At 32.6% G+C, this 22636-nt stretch overlaps 1 protein-coding gene and 1 long non-coding RNA gene across 2 annotated transcripts; one reads left to right on the top strand and one right to left on the bottom strand.

Moving 5' to 3' along the window:
- Positions 1–857: 857 nt before the first annotated feature.
- Positions 858–1750, top strand: LOC136810808 (uncharacterized). Its single transcript, XR_010847157.1, has 2 exons — positions 858–897; positions 1171–1750. It is a non-coding gene; the product is annotated as an uncharacterized lncRNA (long non-coding RNA).
- A 2561-nt stretch (positions 1751–4311) lies between these two features.
- Positions 4312–21143, bottom strand: LOC136810799 (uncharacterized). The gene is made up of 12 exons (XM_067067389.1): positions 20891–21143; positions 20581–20620; positions 19038–19151; positions 18777–18929; positions 18485–18547; positions 16824–17029; positions 15722–15844; positions 13381–13500; positions 10334–10398; positions 6249–6723; positions 5706–5791; positions 4312–4675 (listed from the first exon to the last, which is right to left on the bottom strand). Coding segments are annotated over exons 1-11 (1572 nt in total). The 5' UTR covers positions 21103–21143; the 3' UTR covers positions 4312–4675; positions 5706–5790.
- Between the last annotated feature and the right edge of the window lie 1493 nt (positions 21144–22636).

Below are 22636 nucleotides of genomic sequence, written 5' to 3'. Positions count from 1 at the left end.
AATAAAGTTTTCTCCTGATACGGTTAGGATTGAAGGTTTCTGAAAGAGATTTAGTTAAAGCATGGACATATAAAAGATGTCTTCCACATGGGTGTGACTATTTATTCATGGATTTATCAAAAAAAATATACCTAAAGTCTATTCACGATAAGTGTGCACTCTTTTTTCATTTACCTATAACTTTTGAAGGAATTCTTCAATCTTTATAAACTTGGTATCATTGGAAAGATATTAGTGAGTGGAACAATTTGAAATTAAAAAAACTTTAAAAAGATTATAAAAATGAAGATGAAAATGAAAAAGAAAAAAAGGAAGATCTTGTAGAAAAGTGCTATAACTATCATTTTCACCGAAGTAAATCCTTAATCATCGAACGTCATCACTGTGAAAAAAATTCTCAAAAATAATCATTCAGTCAAAAGATATCAAACCAAGTTATAAGCTGATTGGCGTCTAAAAACGCTGCTTTCTGCAGTTTTTTGCTGTTTTTTGGGGTCAATCACTTATTAACTTTGTATCATAACTTTATATTGAATAAATATTTTACTGAAATTTCTTCACAGTGATGATCTCCTAAGATCAAAAAATCTCTCCAGTGAAAATTAAAGTTATAGCACTTTTCTACAAGATCTTCATTTTTTTCTTCTTCATTTTCATCTTCATTTTTAGAATTTTTTTAAAGATTTTTTTATTTCAAATTGTTCCACTCACTAATATCTTTCCAATGATACCAAATTTATAAAGATTGAAGAATTCCTTCAAAAGTTATAGGTAAAAGAAAAAAGAGTGCACACTTATCGTGAATAGACTTTAGACCTTGCATAGTAAATCCTTATTGTATGAATGAATTCTTTTTGATTACTTTTCAGCTTCCCATCACCGTTTTACCCCACTCCCGTAAGTATTAATAAACATTTTATTGCATTTTAGAAAATATGAATCTATTTATATTATAATTAAAATTTCGAAAAAATATACATATGATTGGTTTCGTAAGGAGCTTTTACTTTATACTACTTGTAGATAGAGTGTCCATTGTATGCTTTTCCCTGATGCATAAATGGAATGTTAATTTCCCTATGTTTGCAAATTTTCGTGTATACATCGTGTATTCCCGAGTACCGATGGAAAAAACAAACTTATTCCTAACCCTCCTTTTTCTTTTCACAGGAACAATACGCACAATATTACAACTATATCACAGGAGGTTCAAGTGTGCCCGTCACACCCAACACAAATCAAACTGGTCCGATCCGAGCTGCCCCTAATACTAATATGTTCCATCGATTTCAACCATATTGAGTATGAGCTTGATTGACTACTTGGTGTTGTCACAGTGCGTATGACTAAGAAACCCAGTGATGGTATCCCGATGTGTCAAATCGATTCATCACATTCGGTGTTTAGATCAATCTGGTTTTAGTTTCAATGATATAATATCGTATTTCAAAAATGCTAAATCTAGTTATTAGCTTCTAGTGATTATAATTTGACCTGGATTGTTCGGACCTTTGAAGAGCTCTTCCCTAATGACAATTTTTCAGATGCTGTACATTTAAGAGAATGTGGAATCGGATTTCTGAAGGTGTGCTATTAGTGGATGAATTTCAGAGGAAGAACATTATATGCGGAAATTCAAGAAAGGCTTTTTTATTGATTTCGTTTGTATTTTTTCAAGTTTTCGTTTAGATTTACAATATTTTAAATACAGTGGAGTCCTCAAAACGCGAACACGCATGGGGAACGCAAATTTGATCGAGTTATGGATTAAGGTTTATTTGGCAGATTTAAATGAAAGAAACTTAAAACTTCTTCGAGTTAAGGAGTTATTCGAGCTACAAATTTTATAAAGAAACACACTTTTAGGAAACACGAGGCTCAGAATTCCTAAAAACTAAGAAACATGCTAGATGCTAGAGCTTAGAGTGAGAAATAACATTTTTCAATGCGTATTCTTTTTTAAGAACCTTCCAATCAAAACAAATGTTTTTTTTTCTTTGCTTGAAAACTAATGTAAGAAACATTTAAAAGGCTCAAAATGCCGATTTCTTAAGAAACATTGAGGCTGTTTGGTAAAACTAGTTTCTTTGCGTCAATCTTGTACCTAGAGTCATTTGTACCACTCTTTTATTTTACATTCGCGAGTGCTATCATTTGCACAGGGTCGGGAAAAATCGTGGATTTGCAAATGCAAGGATTTCCGTGACTGACTAATGATATTAAACACAAGAAGCTATGTACAGTAAAAACTGTACTGATGTTTTCAACATTAAAATTTAAAAACTTTATTTTTTAACAGAATTGAATTTGTTCCATTTTTCAATTTCCTTTTTGTAAATAGTACTAAAATCAATTTACTAATTTTTAATATTCTAAAATAATTATAAAATGGCTCTTATTCTTGGAATATATTATACCTTTGATTTTGTGAAGGTGCTTTCGAGTAAATTTTTATCTTAAAGGAACTATCAACGAATCTTCCGCCTATTCCCCTAGCGTGCGTCCCCTGGCTACGGCACTATATTATAGAAATGTGCCTATTAATATATTTTGTTCGGGCTCGGCCTGTACACTTAGAAGGTTTAGTTTAAGAATTCCTTCAAGCGTCATGCATTAGCAACAATTTAATATTAATTCAAATGGTTACTCATGGTTTTTTCTTTTGATAAGACGGTATTTCAATGTTCAAGTTGCCAAGGTTAACGGTAGCTTTCTAAAAAAATACTTGGTCTGACCCGCACGACAAAACCACTGCTAGTATGTTCCTAGGAGAGTGAGAAGCCACGAATCCGTTAGCCCGGGGTCCACTTAAAGCTTTTTGATAGACTGGATGGCGCGATTAAGTGGCCCGGTAGTATATGGTAATATGCTTTTGCTTAGGCGGACTGTAAAACAGTCCGCCAGATTTTAGTTGTTTTTGGAAGATAAAAACAGTATGAAGCAATGTTTTTATTTGAGAATAAGGGATTGCAAATCTGTTATTGATGTTTGTTTCTCATTTATTATTATATCTTTCAACTCCAAGTAGTTTTTTTGTTATTTGGATTTTAAACATTATTTTTCAAAATGGCGACCTCGCCAAATGCTCCTAGTCTACTTCACTGGACTCAGCGTCATCAAAAATCATCAAAAAGCAAAGTTCAGCCAGAAGTTGACTCTAGTCTACGAATCCGTTAGATGCCGATGTCACAAGAAAAAAGTACTACTTAAAGTGTAAACTCTAAGTACCTACTATTTCTTATTTCTAAGGACAAAAACACTTTTGCTTACTATCGTGTAACTAATAGCCGGGACGGGGGGGGGGGGGTCGGAAAAAAACCTCAAAACTTAATGAATGGGGGGAGGGGAGGGTGGAAAAAATGGCGTGGGTGGAAAAAATTGCGTGGGTGGAAAAGGATGCCAAAGCAGCAGAGGGAACTTTCAGAAATATTTTTCCAAAATTAATATGCGGGGTAGTAGATTGAAAAAAGAGTGCCCTGGGTGGAAGATTTTCAAAAAATTCATTAGCACGGAGACGGCTATTAGGGAGAGTATTAAATTGTGATTTTATTTTTTCTTTTTCGCTAAAATCTCTCAAAATTTTCAAGATAAAACCAGAAAATATTGCGAAATCCTAGGCTGAAAAATGTAAAAATATCTAGTAAATATAAAGTTCTATTTATACATGTAAAATTTATATTCTGTAAACTAATCTTCAAAATCTATCAAAAATAAAATAATAATTTTCACGTTTTCACTAACTTTTGCTCTTTTTTCTCGAAAGTAAATCAACGCAAAATTTACAAAATCGTATTTTTCCGCAAAACTCACTTAATTTTTTTAGCTACCAATCAAAATTAAAATTGATTCAGCTTCAATGTCAGGTTATAGTAGTTTCCTTTCATTCACAAACCAAAATTCACTGAAACTTCTCAAACCCATCTGATTTGTGAAAATAAATCCAAAATTTCACATATTGATTTTTTTTCACGAATTTTCATGTCGATTTAAACGCTCTTTTGCAAAAGAGAAATTGAAAACAATCAAATTTTAGGAACTTTTCTTACATAAAAAACTTTTTTCAACACAAATTAATTTTGGCAAGAACAAATTTTGCGAGCAGTAAAAATCCCATAGAATTTAGAAATAATTAAATAAACTGTATAATTTTTGTCAAGATGGTCATTAATTTCTTTCAGCAAGAATTAAAATTCATTTTAGAAAATTATGAAAAAAATAAACTATGCAGAATTTTTCACTTTACACAAATACGCCAAATTTAAAACTTAGCGAAATTAGTTTTCTATCTTAAAGTATATCGAAAATTCCACTTAGCGTTTTATTAATGAGCAAGCCCTTTTGCCCGGCAAAAATGAATCTTAAAAAAAATTCCAGTGTTTCTCGGAATATGCAAAATACATTGTGTGCGAAAACATGATACTGTGTTAACCATGAATGGCAACTGAATCTGAAAGCCATTACGTAATATAAAACTCCAAACTGGTCTTTACTCCAAGCAATTCATAAGCAAGTTAAACTGCTACTGTTGAAAAAGCTCCAAGGGTAACGAGTAATGAAGAAAAATAACGACAGTGTCTGCGAAATATGTATCGTCGTTGTCGTCACGAATGGCGCTGGCGGCGAGGGACGTGAAATTAATTTCGGACTTTGGAAAGCAACAACGAACGATAGTGACCTGAAAATAAAAACACAAGATAAGGAATTCTGAGACTTTGTTTTCACCAAATGATATTGTTATCAGATAAAAGTGATTCGAATTCGAACCATTTACCCCATTTTCTTTAAAGAACTGTGAATTATATCAAATCAATCGAATGACATTGCGAAATCATAGATAGTTAAAAGATGATCTTTAAAACCATTGAATTAGTATATGTAATCACATGATAACGAGTGCAATTCGAATATAATTGCACGAGTGATTTTTTTGTTATTAATTTTCTGAGTCCGAAAGGACGAGGAAAATTCGTAACAAAAAAAATCACGAGTGCAATTTTCGAATTGTACGAGTTATTATGTGATTACGAGCTAATCGCACAATGGTTTTCACTATTTTTTCCCAGTTATGAAATTAAATTACAGAAATTACATTGAGAGTTTTATATTTTTCTCTTTTCTTTATGTCTTTCTTTTATTGTTGTTTATTGACTTTCTTTCTCACAAAATAAATTTCGAATGCAATTAAAACGTTCGATGCAAAAAAAATGTAAGAAAAAACATTAAAATCAATTTTGTAAATATTGGCGCCGCATTGGAGAGTGTGATTAACGATTAATTGCTCTCTACAGGATGCAATTAACGATTAATTGCTCTCTTTGAGGGCGTGCCAAATAAGAAAAAATAACTCATCGTGCGATTAATTATAAAATCTCATCGAGAAATTTAGAAAAACTTGCAATTTCGTAAACCCTTTATCTTCCGGAATTTTCGGAACACTCCTGTCTCCGTGAACCCGTGATAAAGTTAGAATATCGCTGCTTTTTAGTGGTCATTTTATATTGTTCATAGGTCCAAAATCCATAAGTGTGTTGCTTGAAGTAAAAATAGATTTCCAAGGAGGAATGATTTTAGTCTACTTTTCCAGTAGGGATGGAGTTACATGATATTTTTCTCCAACTCTCAATGAGACAATTTTTGAGCCAAAGTTTTCAGGATGGAGAGTGATATAGGGGTTGTCTTGAAAAATAATAATCAAATTCTTTTACCTTTTCGAGTTGGTGGAGAGAAGTGATTTGTGGAAATGTTCGAAGGAAAGGAAATGTTTGAGTGATCAACCCATCAAAACATCGATCTGTAAAAATACAATTGATGATCATATTATCAACTAGTTATTTTATAAGAAAACATTTTTGCACGCCACAATACCTGCGTTATAATAAAATTGATTCTCTCATACAGTTGTAAAACATTTTATTATATTATACTAAACCCACTTTTCTCTATTGTAATTGATTTTAAATAATTTCTATTTCGAATGTAAAATGAAATTAATTGAAAACGCAATATCATATTACTAATCCTTATTAGTGTCGGAGAAACTTTGTAAGAACAACTAAATTTTAGCTGTATGCTGTTCTTAATTTGCGTGACAAAGAAATAGGATTTCTTACAATTGTATTGTTCTTATAAAAGATGTTATTTATAAAAAAAAATTCAAATAAAAAAAATTGCGTTTCACCAATCCTATCCATAACCTAAAAACGCTCCTATCCTAAAAATAATCACGAAAAAGTGGATAGTTTTCTTACCAAGACGAACGAAACGATCGAAAGATTTCTTTGGTAACACCACCACAAGCACGTTGTTCATCAGGGCGTTGACCATCTTTGTTTTTCAATTCATGATTCGCTCCTTTGGCCAACAACCATCTGATGACGTCATGTTTGTTGTAATGTGCTGCATAATGCAATGGTGTTTCGTTATATATGTTTCTTCCATTGATCAACATTTTGATTGTTTGTTGATCAAACATTTCCAAATAACGAGCTGTTCCATAACGACCAACAAAATGAAGAACGTTCCAACCATTATTGTTCACGAGTGAAAAATCTTGAGGATATTCCATCAAGTGAACGAAAACGTCGAAACGATCTTCATAAACAGCCAACATGAGAAGTGTCTTACCATCATAACCATCACGCAACGAGTTGACGATGTTCGGATTTTGTTGGAAAATTTCTCCGAATTTCTTGAATTTCTTTTCCTTCAAAATCTTCCAAACATCTGAAGAAAAAATAAAGAAATTCAAACTTTTCACGCGGTAAAAAAATTTTTCAAAAAAAAATGAACCTCAATATCTCAAGAACTAAAAATACTTTGAAGCTGAAATTTTGCAAACAGAACGAGAAAAATATTTCCGAATTGATGGCGAAAGAATTTTGAATTTTGAATGAAAACTTTTTGCTCAGCAAGAAATCATTTTTATTTGTGTCGGTTGGTAGAATATTTTCACTTAAAAAAATCTAACCTCGATATCTCAAGAACTAAAAATAGTTTAAAGCTGAAATTTTCCAATCTGAACAACAAAAATATTTCCGAATTGATGGCAAAAAGTTTTTAAAATATAGTAAAAAACTTTTTGCTCGGTGAAAAATCATTTTACTTATAACGGGAAAAATCTCCTCCGTGAAAAATAAAATTGAGTTTCGATATCTTCCGAGCGAAGAATTGTTTGAAGTTAAAAAACTTTGGAATTAGAATTTCCATTTAGTTTGAAAAGAAAATACTTTATTTATTTGATTTGAAGATATTTTTGTTGAACAAAAAACTGATTAACATTTCAAAACTCAAATCCCTTGTATGTTGAATTTGGGACAAAACAATCAAGATCTTTTCCTCTGTGAAAAATGAAATTAAATTAAATGAAATTAATGAAATTAAATTAATTAATTCTTCTGAGCGACTTTTTTTGAACAAAAAACTGATTAACATTTCTACGCTGAGAATTCAAAAAAAACTCCAATCCCACTATTGTAAGTTAAATTTCGGACAAAACAATTAAGATCTTTTCAGATTCATGGTATTAATTTTAACAAAATAAGCAAAACTTTTCTCTGGGACGCTAATATGATTTCTTTTAAAGATTATTTTAAGAATTTCTCTAGAATAAACTTTAAAAATTGTTATGACGAATGAAGGTCTATGAAAATATTTTGGCTTTTGTTAACGAATCATCTATTTTATTCACAGCCCAGTAGTGTAGACAAGGGGGCGCAAAATTTGTGTAAAGGAGTAGATTTCTATGATGATGATGACACAGTATATGATGACACGCTATTCATAATATGAAATTATAGTTACTGTGGCATAGAAATCTGCTCTGCTACACAAATTTTGCGCCCCCTTGTCTACGCTACTGCAGCCTGACAGCCTGGATTGGAAATCTATTCAACTTTTAAATTTTTAGTTTAAGCCGAGAGATGAAAAACTAAAAAAAAACTCAGTTCTTCCTTTAGAGAGAACACAAAAGCAAAGTATAAAGTTTGAATAATGGAAAAGCGAAAAAAACGAACACTGATTGTTTCATAAAATCGTTCTCTCTTTCTCTCGCAGTAAGTAGTCTTTGCAACCAAAATCAACCAAAAGTAACCAAAAGACGACCAACTTCCATCGTCCATCTCTTCAACAACAAACTTAATGAAAAAGCGCGCCAAACTCCTTTTATATCATTTTCAGAAGAAAAAAAATTGATAACTCCCTCGAGAATGAAATTAACAAGACTATAATGTCAATTTCATCTTCAATTGAATATTTTCGACCCGACCCTCCCTCTGGTCGTAAAGTTGTTAGGACCATACATTTGGTAATTTAGACACACTGGCTGCGTTTAGACCAGCCTGCCATTTGTAATTACTTGCAGTATTCTTTTGTATTCTATTGTTCCGTGCAATTGTTCAGTTTGTCAAATGCCTTATGATGCCAGCGTGTTGGCATTTCATTGGCATTTGAAATGCCATTTTGAGAAAAGGAATCCCCTTTTCTGGCATTTTAAATCAAACAAAGGAACCAAAACAAAGAGAAAAATGACATTTTTTATTTTTTAAAGTATTTGCACGTTTTTTATTCAGTTCTTTCTATAGATTGTAAAATTTGCAAGATTTGCCATAGCCTAGCCCTACGGCAAATAGGTCGTGTTCAGACATGAAAGTTTAAGTTTAAGGCGTAAGTAGTACTAAGTTGATATGGGAATTAAGAAATGCAACGACTTAATTGCTATTTCATCTTTTAGATGGATTACATAAGAGAGGAAAAAGGAATCCCCTTTTGTATGTTTGAGTGAGGCTTCGTTTTTGATAGAGGAGATCATGAGGAGATCGCAAACAGTTTTGTTGCAGAGTATGGGAATCTCCATACTTCGATCCATGATATTCTCATTAAAAGCCCATTAGCTGCCTAAATTGCTAGAGACGCTCCGAGCATCTCTAAGTCATAAATTTCACGTTCTCCTTTCATAATTTACAAAAGGAGCATGCTTTTCACTTGCGAACTCTGATTTCGTCTATTCAGAAAACTGTGATAATATCGTAAAAACTATTTTTTTAAACCAGAGGGTGATTCCTTTTTAAACTTTGGTTTAACTTATGAGGAGTCTGCAGCTAAATACAAAAGGAATATAAAAGAAACATGTAGACTTAGTTACTTTAAACCTTGGTCTGAACACGACCATAGTTTCAGACTTAATGACTGCAGTTTTTGAGAAATTCCATGCTTTTCATTGTTTGATCTGTCAAAGTTGAACTTGAGGGAATCACCTTTTCAGTAATGACTCTAAAAAGACGATTCCTTAAATGCCATGACAGAAAATACAATGGAAAAGCTATTAAAATCGAATCCCTCATGAGCAAATGCCAAATTACAAATGTCAGTTGGTCTAAACGCAGCCACTCTGGGTGCTTTTTCACTGAGACTGTCTGGCGAAAATCGATTGGCTGAAACGGGGCTGAAACAAAGAAAATTGGTAGAAAACATTACTGACTCCCAAAACAGTTGTCAAAGCGTTTACAACCCTTTGAATTTGAAGAAAATACAGGGATATCTATAAGGTATCAGGGATGTGCGGAAATGTGCCGCTGGTCAGGGTCCCTTTTTTCACCTCAATGAAATATTATGAGAAAAAAATCGATGGTGTTTTAATACCCCGGGGTGAGGGTATCAAAAAAGTAAAATTTCATCGAGTCTGATTAGGCGTTAGATTTGGGCGGTCTCAATCTCACTGGGGTGAGAATGTTCACTATGATTTTCATCGGGGCACGGACCAGCAAAAGTTTCAATTGAAAAGAAAATGATTGTAAATGCTGCAGGCAAATATGTAAGATAATTTTGGAATGAATTATGTTGAGAATAAGTAGATAAACAATTAAGGAAGAATTTTATTTTACTCAAAGGTTTTGTTTTTAAATAGGAGTGATATCGCTTTCTTACTCATCAATTTTAATTCACAAGCTTTTTCACATTGGATTGACACAGATGTTGGAGTAGGAGTGATCAGAAAGAGGAAAAAACAACATTTTGCTTATATCAGCATAATAAAACAATAGGGAGACGCTGTCCTGATATGAAATATGTGTCTGATATGAAACAAGAACACATATGTAAAAATAAAACCTTTAACTGCTCTTCGTAAAAAACGCGGGATTTTTGAGCGGGTTGACCTACATAATTAAATTTTTGCACAGAACGGTAATTTCCGATTAAATTTAATCGGCTTCACTCGCATTATCACACTGTGATGTGGATTAGAATTTGGTCATTATTGGTAATTTTTTTTACCTGGTTATCCACCAGGGCAGATTCGACCAGGTCACAGAAACAGGGGTGTTAAAATTCAACTTACCAACAAACGTCAGCGTTTCACCCTGGAACACTAACTCATGAATTTTCTGTCCATCCCATTTGGCTCTAAAAATATTGAGATGAAATTTGTAAAACAAAAAGCTTGGACTACTCGTACTAGGAGACATAAAAATCTGATTGAAAGTTGAAAATAGAGTTTGGCTCTAAATTAAACATTAAAGCAAAACAATTATAGGAAAGAAATGGAATAAGCAAAGATCAAAATTCCATTGTCAAAAATATCCAAAATTCTTCCAGCGAAAGAATCTTACGGAACAAAGAAAAAATTTCTTTGGCGATGAAAATCTCATACTTTCGAACAATTTGGGATCCGAAATATATTGATAGTTTCCATTTAATCATTTAGAAGAAAGGAAACAATTTTTGAAAATTAGTATTCTTAGTAAAACACCCTTCTAATTACCGTTTTTTCGTAACGAAAAACTTTATACAAAATACAGTGTATGAATGACCAGTTTTACTAATCAAAAATATGCAAATTTACGACTGCTTAGTTGGTGCGATAATTAAAAATATTCCTAACGCACATTTCAATGATTGACGTCTAAACTAACTTTCGGTGGAAAAACACTCGCATAAAAGGCTGAATTATTGTCAAAAATGACATTTCTATTTTCAATCTTTTATCTTGCAAATGATATAATGGATTGGATTTTTAATGTAATAAACAGGTAAAAGGCCCGTAAAAGGTTCGAACATGTAGAGATGAAATTAAATCAAATCTCTTTTAAACATTCTATACCCCGTCCCCCTAGTCAAGGATGGACTTCTAATTCACCTGCAAATATCATCAAAATTGATTATAGCGTACCTTCAAACTCGCGTTGAGAAACTATAATTTATTGCTTACTGCTAATTATCTTTTATTGTAAAACTTACACGATGATTTTGTGAGTAATGCTGTTGTTTTCTCTATTTCGCAAGTAATTTTGCGACATGATAATGATTCTCATCAGGGGGGTTTGACTATCTATATTTTGAATAAATTAGGTAGAAAACTCATGCTTTTCAATGAAACAATACCCCTTCATAAATTCCTGCAAGGGCTAAACGCGCTAGCAAAAACAAAAAGGCCCCAAGTAAGGTTTCAGACATATACGATTATTATTATATGGATAAAAGTTTTCAAATAAGCCTTTTGTATTCCCTTTTGTGCTAACTATCTGGATGTGACAAAAAATATCGGAAGGTTAAATCTTTTTCCCTTTGGTAAGTCTTCACGAGGAAATTACACAGTCCCTACAAACAAGGCTAATGTCGGTAATATAACAAGAAGAAGGGAGGTGTAATATAAAAGTTCTAATTGAAATCTTCATATTCAAAGAACTCGTGCTAAGATGGAAAAGTAGGGCTATGTGAGAAACTCGTCCCTGACCTTTTTGTCCAAAAGAATCAAGCTTTGCGGACTTGATAAAAATCGAGAAGAAAGGCCTGATTGTTAAAATAAAAATTTTGGCGTGATGATGTGAAATTTGGGTCAACTGTGTTGTCCTCGTAAATGTTTTGTAAAAATATTTGGACCTTATTCTGAAAAACTTGGACCTTTCCTGAAGAACAAGCTGTTTGACTTTTCTTATAACAGAATTTTGAGGGGAGTTTGTAAAAATTTTGACCGTTTTTCCGAAAAAGTTCTGAAAAAATCTTTCTTTGTAAATTACCATTCATGTAAGAACTGCAGTCTGCCATTAATAGTAAAGTTTCCATAATCAAAATGAAAATTTTATCTTTAAGGATGACTCGGGCAAATTAATTTACCCGAGCCAAATTTACCGTAATTTTTCATATCACTTCATACATCGAAAGAAGCGTATTAGAGTGATCACTGGAATGGCTGTGCCATAATTAATTTTTTGACCTAAAAAAGATAGTAGGCAAAAACCGAAAAATGCTGATGTCAGCAAAAGTTGTTTTTTGAATAACTTCACCTTTGCTGGTGGTATAAACATGAAATTGGGACCAAAGTTGCACATCATTAAAAGGACCATTTTCGCATAAAATTATTTTTCAAGAATCACATTTCTACATTAGTAGAAATCAGCAAAATACGAAATTTTGCAATAAAAAGGTGACGTCAGCGAGATTTCAGAATATTTCATTTTGAAAGTGATCCTTTTAATAAAATTTTGATAAAAAGTTTGGACATGCCCAGACATGCCCCTTAAATTGCCCGAGAAAACAGTAAAAGAGGGTCTTTCTTATCCTGAGTATCAGAGGTTGAGAATATTTCAACCTCTGAAGACCAATAATAGAAACTTTATCGCGCATGTGTCAATCTAATCACTGTAGAAAGAATCAAGGATGAAGAGCAAATATTATACCTTATTAATGTCTAGCAGACTGTATCAGTAAACAGTTTACTATTTACGAATTCCCCAGAAACCTCCAAGTGTAATTAAAATGAGTTTCTTTCAAAAAAAATGTTTTACGTGATTCCGAAATGTTTATCAGTAATTACTAAACTTTTAATTATGGAAATGTCACTTTAATTAAATCGAAATAATAGGCAGACTTTATGTTACGATTATCTATCACTGAATGTTTTTAAAAAACATTGATGACATTTCTAAGTTGTGTTTTCAACGATGAGAATAAATCTTGGATGGTCGTCATGGTTACTTTTCTATGCTTTGATTACGTGCTGAATAGAATTTCGAATGGTCGGCACACGTCAATATATGGTATTTTCACACGGTAGGTCTTTCTTTCTAGATAAAGGGATTTTTAACCTAGCACGCTTTAATTTTTTTGAAAAAGCTGGGTTTTTTTCTTGATATTTTTTTGAAAATCTAAGTTTGAAATAGCATAAGAGCTTATAGCTTGTAGTTGTGGGTTTACCACCATTAGAAAGCAAATGTTATACACTTTTAAAAGCATTTGATTCATGCCCTTTTTAAATCAAGTTATCAGGAGCTAGGTCTTAAAGTCTGGTACTCAGTATTTTGGTGCTTTTTAAACGTACATTCACGTACTTAGCTGTTTAAGGGTTATATATGAGCAATAATGGTCTTAAAAGTGCTAAAAACTCACGAAGCCGGTCGAATAGGCTTTGTTGGTTGTTGTTGTTGCTTGTCCTCTTCTTGTTCGTAAATTCGAATTGGAGGTCTGGGGAGAGTTTTCGGTTCAACTGTCTGTTCCACCGTTGGTGAGCTAATAAATGAATAAGTAGGGCTGATATAATAAGAGATATACTTGCAATAAATCAATTGTCATTGACACAAGCCAGTTCTTCTTTTTTTTTTCTTGATTTTCATCTTCATTTTTAGAATTATTTTAACCTTTACCACGCCTTCTCTCTGGGAACTTCACCCCGTGCACGCCTTGTCGTTTTGGGAAAAATGACAGTTTTACGCTTTCCGTCATAACTTTTGATCTACTAAACCGATTAAAAAAAATAAGCCCAATCTGGAAAGCCCAACTATCCTGCTTTCCAAAAATGTTAAAATAAAGGATTTTCCTCTATCAATGGTGACACAGTAGTCTTTTGCCTTAGAGTTGAAAAATTTCAAAACGCAATTTGTCATATTTTTCAAAATTTTACGTTTCGGTTAAAAAAAAAGTGGGGAGAACATTTGCGATACCATAATTTTCTGGCTCATTGTTTCCACCATTATAACTACAACTGCTAGCCAAAAAATCACAATCATACCTTTACTAGAAAAGGCAGAATTCATTTTTAGAAAACCTTGGTTTTCGAGAAAATTTCCACGTAAATCAGAGGCACGTAAGGCAGAGGCCCCTTGAGGTAATTTTTATGGGAAATATCACTAAAAACAGCTAAAAATGACTTTCCTATCATCAACCAGCATGAGAGCAATAGAAATAACATAGTATATACACTTTGAAACTCTTTGCAGCCTTATCAGAAGCCTTAACTTGGGTTTCGGTGACGGTCGATGACGGCCGACAAGCCTCCAGTCCTCACCCTTAATGTACCGTCATACTAAAGAATAAGGAGGCAGAAAAACTTACCTCAAAACACTGACTAAACTACAAACAAGCAATACATAACATTTCCAACCAATAAAACAAACCATTTTCCACTAAATAAACATAAAAAGTTAGTTACAGCAGTCAATGAGCTCATAATTTCCAAAAGAATATTTTGCCTGATTTTCCAGTTTGTTTTGACAGTTAAAATCGAAAGTAGGTGGTTTCAAACTATTGAAAATAGTTTGTTTACATTTTCTCTCCGTCATATAAGACATTTCCCGGGATTTAAAGGCGTCTTTAAGGCGGTAGGGCGGCTTTTCTTAACACCCCATGAAAAAACGTATATTTACGGCTTCGGCTATATATTAGAACGTAAATTTACGGCTTCGGCGTGGTAAAGGTTAAAGATTTTTTTATTCAAATCGTTCCACTCACTAATATCCTTCCAATGATACCAAATTTATAAAGATTGAAGAATTCCTTCAAAAGTTATAGGTAAAAGAAAAAAGAGTGCACACTTATCGTGAATAGACTTTAATTCTTCGAGTGTAATCTTACTGCGAAAAAAAACATTAGGTGAAGGAATTCATAATTATTTAGTATATTGTGTATCCCCTAAATAAAATTGAAAATTTCCATTTCGATGAAAAGATATTTCAATTCAATTTCGCAAGGAGAGGGACTCCTAACGGGGGTCTGCCTACACCGAGAGGGGGGTCTTAAGGGCTCTGACCATAATCGGAAAATTGATTTTAATATCTGAACATGAAAGTTATGTTTTAGATTCTTTAGCACTTTTAACAAAGAATTGCCTTTATAAATAGCTTTTTAATCAAATCCCTTCAGAGTAATTAAGAACTTAATTGCAAAAATGACGTTATGAACTTTGAAAAGACGTTAATAATATGTTGCATCACCTTCTTTTATAAAAAGTGCTAAGTTTGAATGAGTAATTAACCATTTTGTTTCGAATTTTTTTCAAACTGTCCGCAAAGAATTGAACTATTTTAAATTTTGCGGAAAATCTTTCTAAAAAGATGTGTCAAAAGTTATGACTGTTTTTTTAAGCAAAATCCAGATGAAAAATTGATGAAAAACCACTATTTTGAAGATTTCGAGACAAAGAAGCATTTACAAAAATTTTCTGCAAAAATTTTATTGTTCGGTAAAAGATACACCATCTACTGCGAAAAAATTTTCAAAATGTTTTTTCTTCCCCGAAACTAAGCTCTTCAAAGTTGAAATACTCTTCCTCTCAAAAGTCTTCATTTTCTTCTTCAATGCAATTTTTGAATTTTCAGATTCAGGAATAGTTTGTCTAACAGAAAATGTATAACAGGCCATAGTTTTGTTGGTTACATCAGTCAGAAAACATTATGGTCAGAGCTCTTAAATGAATAACTGTGGTCTTAAAAGCTTAAAAACGCTAAATACTCACGATGCCGGTTGAAAGGAATTTGTTGCTTGTTGTTGTTGTTGTTGTTGTTGTTTGTCATTTTTTCTTTCGAAAAAAGTTCTTAGAAAAGATTTCGGTTTAACTGCCGGTTTCACTGTTGGTGAACTAATAGATGAAAAGGTGGGGTTAATAAGAGATAAATTGAAATAAAGTAAGTGTCATTGACACCAGCTAAATTATTTGGATTGATAATATTGTATATCACTCATAAGACCATCACAGAGCCGGTGGAATCTTTTGAGCCAGTTGGGTAGAAATAACGGGCTTGTCACTCCCATGTTCTCTGCGACTGGGGAGTTAGTTCTATTGTTTTGAAGTCAGAAAATTTCAGTGAGAATGGAAAAATAGAACAATATTTTGTGGTGAGAATTTGTTCAATCGATTATTTTCAGTAGGGACAAACATTGGAATATAATTATCATCCACTGGAAAACCACCATACTTTGGCCTTTTGTCTAGGAGAAGAGGGTGTCATAAACTCAATTGATTTGTCTTCTTTTTATAAAATTGAGTTAACTTTTGTGAAGCCTCAGTTGTTGTTATTTTTTGTCACTTCGAGCTTTAGATCATTTTTATGTTGTTCTTGTTTTAAGGGCAAAATGAGGAAATTTACACCTATTTTCAAGAATATTTAAGAATTTAGGAAATTATCTTGTTTGCTGATATCCAATAACAGATTTGTGGTCCTTTTAGAGATATAATAGGAGTGTAAGTCTTGCTACGGCATAACAGATCACTCTCGTTTAGACTTAGGAGGACTAAGAGAGTTGAAAGAGTCTAATAGTTGGTGTGTTCCATGTGTAATCAAAAATTGTTTGAAATCTTAGAATTAAGAGAGCCCTAAGTAATATATGTATGTGTTTTACTAGGACTTTAATACGCTAGCGCAATTTCAAAGTACTCAAGCTTGGTTGCAGATCAACAGAATATTGATTTGCTTTGCTTAATCACCTATATGAGAGATTTTTTTAGCTGAAATAATAAAGAACTAAACTTTTTTCGAGGAGGTTAGAAATAATTTCAGAAATAATAAAAACTGAGATATAAAATTACAGTAAAAGCTAACATATAGTGCTTCGTTTACCTCGAACTGGTTGCCATGGGTAATTTAGTTCTTTCGAGTTGCGTTGTCAGTTCTGTAATGTGTTCACTCTGCAAGTTGACTGTCGTCTTAAGTTCTGTGATCTTCTTATCCTTCCCAGAAATAAGTTTTTCATAGTGAGCTTTAACAAGTTCTATATGACGTCTTGCTGAATTGGCAAGGTGTCGCTCCATGTTTGGTTTGCATACCTGGAATTAAAACAAACCAAGTGATAGTTTAATGGACCTCTCCGGCTAATAAGCAGAAAATATTAAATTTAAAATTTAAAGAAAATCATGAAAGAATAATAGGAAAATCTCGATAAAAATAATTTTTCACGGAAATTTGGCTTCCTTGTTTTGGGAATTACAAATTTGTTTCATTGTACAAAAAATCATGAAAAATGTTAATAACTTGTGAAAGGGAGTGAAAGTCTCTCTCAAAGATATGCGGACCCTTTAGTTTTTGAAAATTTTCTCAGCGTCAATTCATGCTAAACTAGAAAGTTATGATTCAAAGCTTTACTTGGTTTTTTTTATCCAAGAATGTACAAATCTGTGCAGATTTCCCTTCAAGAAAGACGCTGAAAAAATGATTTTCTGTTATCATTCGATTGACTTTGGAATTCAAGAAATCTTTTCATTGATTTTGCTTTTGTAAAACTTATAATCTCAATTCGCAATATTGTGTTGAACCAAAAGAAAAACATCATGTACCAAAAACAAAAGTCCTATGTGGATGCCAGTAGTCTAAGGTGTTCTGGGTTGAAAAAAAATTTCGTTGGAAATCAAACGATTAAAAACTTTTGGCATTATCTTTAAATACCTTTTCCTATGAACAGATTTTTTTCTGAAAACTGTTTTTGACACATTTATGGCATTACTATCGCAATTATGTACAAAACATCCGGAAAAGCTAAAAAGATAATCTTGAGAAAATCCCTTAAAGACTTTGAGAGACATTTCAGGAACGGAAGACCGGAAAAGGTTTTTTTTTCGACAGTCGCTCTCCGTCAAATTCTGGGTAAAAACTAGACGATGCTATCGTCCGTTTTGAGGTTCAGTAAACGCAAGAAAATATATCCGCAGAGTCGGGGCGTCAGGGCGGTTTACGGGAAAAATAATGGCGGTAGAGCTTTGGAACAACAATACACTGTAAACACATCCGCCACTGTTTACTCCGCCCCGAACTAAACTCGTTTTCAAATTTATCCTGCTTCCTGATTTATTCCCCTTTTCAGTGATAATGTGTAGACGATAGAATCGTCTAGGTAAAAACAAACTAACAAATAAACGAACGAAGAGCAATTAATTTATGGGACCTCCGGGCAAGTCCAACAGCAAAGTGATCAGCAAATATTAAATACCACAACCAATTCTTCAAGAACTAGAAGTTAAATAATCCACGTAAGAATCTTAGGTGCTTAATAAACGTCCCCTGTTTATTGATTTTGGAATTTTTTTCAGTTGTCAAAAGAAGAAATTCTGCTCTAAGTATCCTCTTTCAGTATACAATTACTTTACTTTGGAACTTTTTAAAGTGCAATTTCCGACCTTCCGGTAATTACGCCCTGCATATCAAATTTTAAAGATTTTTACAAAACTCCTGTTTATTTTAACCCCGATCCCCTTTTATTAGATATTTGAGAGTATTAGAAGATTCACCTTTTCATGGCAACCATACTGATAATAATCACAAGGTAACTTGCATTCTTCGTCTTCGTGTTTCTAAAAAGTTACAAATCCAGATGAACAAATATCTTTTAATTAAGTAATTATCGAGAGAAACAAAAATGTTTTGGTAATTCGACTGCTTGATCATGTAGCCACCCTCCCTATCATAATGAAATGAATTTGCAATCCCCTTTAGTTTTCGACTTTTTCAGTTTCATCTACACTGGTTAGAGGATTTCACTAAGTCACTGACAATAAAAAAACTGAAAAATAAAAGAAGTACCTTTTTGTTGATGAAGCTGTACTGGGCACCACATGTTGTACAATTAACCAAACGATGTGTACACGTCAACTTGTGTCCCTCCTTTTCTTGATGATCGACTTTTTGATTACACAGACGACATCTGACGTTTCTGAAGCCACAGCGTTTACGATGCTATGCACAAAATACATATGTCTAACTCATTTTTTCGTAAGTTATTTTACTGATGACCCAAAAAATTTTTTCTAAATCGCAACCAATTAGGAAATATGAAATACCAACCTGATCTTTGTAATCGGCAATGGAGCCTTGCCAAGTGCAGCCTTGTTCGTGTTGCTTGCAGCGAGCTTGCCTTTCGTGCTTGATTTTTCGGTCATTGTACCGACTTTCCTGCTTCTAAAAATTAATTGACAATTTTGCTGACATTATTCTATGTAATTATCAAAGACACTGCGTGTAAAACTAGTCAATTCTTTTGAAATTTGAAAAAGAGAATTTTTTCAATTTTTCAATCAAATTTTCTTATTTTTGTTCAGATCACTTTAGTGGGTAGAAAAATAGAGTTATAAGTGCGCCTAACTGTTAAAACGTACTTAGGCTCAAAATAGCTTTTGAAATTTAAAAACTCTTAAATAAATGTTAAAGTTCATAGCTGTATTCAATTTTGAATGAGAATGAATGAGAGTTTTTGTCCTTAATATTTAATTTAAAGGAGAGGGCCCGGGGGGAGAGGGCAACAAATACCTTTCAAATTAGATCTGAAAACGGTCACGACAATAAATCATAAAATATCAAATATATATCAACCCATAAAAATTTATTTGACGAGCTTTAAAAAATACGATGGTTTTAGCTGTTTTATGCTGTAGATGAAATCAGAGAGAGGGAACAGCTTTCTTCCGAAGCAAAAACAGAAGTAAGACAGGATTTTCAAATTATGCTGCTACCTGGATTTTTTTATATCTTGTATTTTTCATATATTTTTTTCTTCTTATCAAGCTATATGTCATCCAAAATTTACCAGACATACCATTCTATTTAGGTATGACTAATTTTGGAACATATTTCCACCAAAAGTAAAAAAGATTTTTCACAATTTCTTTCCAGAAATCAATGTTTACCTTTTAGGTGTTACCAGAGTTCAAGTTAACAATGAAAATGAAAAATTGTCCCTTTAATTCGACTGGGACATATAATTCCAAATATAACATGTTAAGTTTTTGTATATAATCGTCGTACAGCACACAACGATTGTAAACCTTTGAGTCATTAAACGGGCAGGTCTAAAACACCTAATCCCTACTACCTAATACTTACTACTTAATACTTAATACTTACTGTATATACCTCAAAATCGCTCGAAAATACCTTTAAAATAATCAGCATGCCAAATATGACCAAATCTGAAAATTTGTTGTTAAAAAAAATTCAAGTTTTTGTCTTATAGCGTTTTGAAGACATAAAAAAATTTTCTCTCTTTTTTTCTCTTCACTTCATTTTCACGCGCTTTTTCTATAAAGTTTACAGACTACACACATTTTGTCGAGACAAACATATCTAAATATTCTTTTAGATGCCACATTCAAATTCCACGAAACCAATTTTCTTAGAATAGAATTTCGAACAGGCGAAGGAGAGCCAGGGCCTGGAAGTTCTGGTCTGTAAAGTATCCAAACGGATTAGGTAGTCAGTATTAAGTATTAGGTAGTAAGTATTAAGTAGTAGGTATTAGGCGTTTTAGACCTGCCCGTCATTAAACCACCTTGACACAAAAGGTTTAACAAAGACCCTTAAGATACTAAAAAAAGCAAATACTGAAATTTACCTTAGTTTTGTCGTAAGATTCCTGACATTCACAGCAGGCTCTGAAAAGTATAATAAATACAAAGTGGTTATAACAGCTATTTTTCATCAGACTGATGAAATAATTGGCCACTTTAAAAAAAAATTCATTTCAAAGATTTTTGTTTAACGATGCCCAAAAGTTTATCGGGGAAATATTACTATAATAATACTAAATAAATATGATAGTATTTTCTTTCTCTAAAATTTGCGAAAGGAAGCTTCGTGATTGATTTACCTTGTAAATGTTTGTAAGCGTATGTTGTTAAATTCGTTAAAAAGTATTGACTTACACTTTCTGTTTTTCCCATTTTTCAATGCAGAATTTGCACCCTGCATGTCCGCATGGCAGCTCTGTGAACCCTCTTATTACCATCGTACAAATTATACACTGGAAATCAGTCTCCAAAAAGTCGAACGGATATCCAGCGTTTTCGTCTTCGTTGCTAGATGATGAGGAGTAACCGTTGGTGTTATTGTGGTCGTAATCACGAGAAGCTGCCATTTTGGATTTGGTTTTTCTTTAGAAAGTAGAACTTGAAGGAATCTGAAAGAACGGAAGAGTGATTGCTCAGTTTCCACGAAAATTCCTTCATTTTACTATTCCTACTTTCATGAGTTTTTGTGGCCATTTTTTTGATTTTCTTGAAAAGAAAAAACCCTTTCTAGAAACTGTCTTTTTTATACATTTTTTCGATTTCATCAGTCAAAAGGGAAGCTAATAAATAAAAACACATACAATTTTTATCCCCATTTAGATTTAAATGGAGCTTTTTATCCCTCCTATGGGAAAAAAGCTTCAAAACGAATGTGAGACAGGGGTGTTTCAAAAGAACTATTATTGATTCCCTCTGTTCTTTTGCCTTGGAAGTTGCTTGATATTCCTGCAGATCTAAATTTAGCAGTCTTCTTAAATTGTCTGCTTTATTTGGTAATTTTGAGCCAGTCCTATACCTGAGCGTCAAAAAACAAATGAATCAAAAATCTAATTAAATGATTTTTTAACATTAGATCAATAGGATTTTGAATGATAAAATTTATAGTTGGGATACATACACGCTTTTTTTTTAAGAATGGTGTAAATCCATTTCATCATGGATATGCTTAACTTTTTTGGGAAAATCATCCTAAAATATTCTTACAGCATTCTTAGGTGAGGATCCTAATTCAGACTAGATTTAACATTTAGTACATACGTCTCAAAATTCCATAATGGTGATATTCTTAGCATTATTCTTAATTTTTTGGCCATTTTCATCATGGACATTCTTATAAAGTGTATTGTTATAAAAGAAAGCGTGTAAGGTTAAAGAGCACTGTAGAGATTGTGTAATGTTGGAAATATAAAAGCCGAAGAGGGAGTAGATTAAAATAATGCATCATATTAAATTAAAAATCAAAACCATAATATAGAAGTAAAACAATAAAAAAGATGCATCAAAAGTCATATGTCAAAAATCGCTTAGCAAGTTGATCCGATTGAAATTTGACTGTAAAAGAGAATTAATTCTAGTGAGACGAAAAGAAAGTTTTTTAATAGAAATATTGGTAAGCGTTTTATGGTTCTAAATCTTGCCTTCATTTACTTCTTTTGAAAAGCAATAACAAAAACGGATATCTTGATAACGTTCTTTATAAACCCTAATTTGTATGTTTTAAGAGAGAAATTTCGATCTTTTGTGACCTCACACTGTGAATTCGACCAATGCGTATATTTAAAGATCTTTTATTTTAAAGCTTGTCTGTACTTTTCATACCATCCCTTTTTCCCTTTTGAATAAAGGACCTAAAAAAGTGATATTTTTAATGGCAAGAATTATATTTGAATTCTTTGCACTTCATCTACGCAGTGATTAAAATCGAAGAAAGAATTTATATCTTATTCATTGTTATCTGTTACACCCCTGTCACAAATTAATTTGGTGTTTTGCGGAAAAGTAACAGAAGAATTCGGAGTTATGTTCTGATTTTGATGGTGGACCAACCATAAAAATGAACATGTAATTTATGATTATCCCTCAGTAGTATATCTTATAGAA

Source organism: Clytia hemisphaerica, unplaced genomic scaffold (genome assembly GCF_902728285.1).
Source record: "Clytia hemisphaerica strain Z4C2 unplaced genomic scaffold, Clytia hemisphaerica genome assembly, whole genome shotgun sequence".
NCBI classification, from domain to species: Eukaryota; Metazoa; Cnidaria; class Hydrozoa; order Leptothecata; family Clytiidae; genus Clytia; species Clytia hemisphaerica.
Note: the sequence above shows the minus strand (reverse complement) of the source record. Positions and strands in the feature narration are given on the sequence as shown.

What these genes read in the sequence shown, in the direction of transcription:
- LOC136810799 (XM_067067389.1), bottom strand. Translation starts at nt 21,102, where the DNA reads ATGGCAGCTTCTCGTGATTACGACCACAATAACACCAACGGTTACTCC. An exon ending in CCCATGGCAACCAGTTCGAG is followed by an intron (nt 15,845 to 16,823) that starts GTAAACGAAGCA and finishes TTCATCTATTAG; the next exon opens with TTCACCAACAGTGAAACCGG. An exon ending in TGAAACGCTGACGTTTGTTG is followed by an intron (nt 6,724 to 10,333) that starts GTAAGTTGAATT and finishes TTTTTTCTTCAG; the next exon opens with ATGTTTGGAAGATTTTGAAG.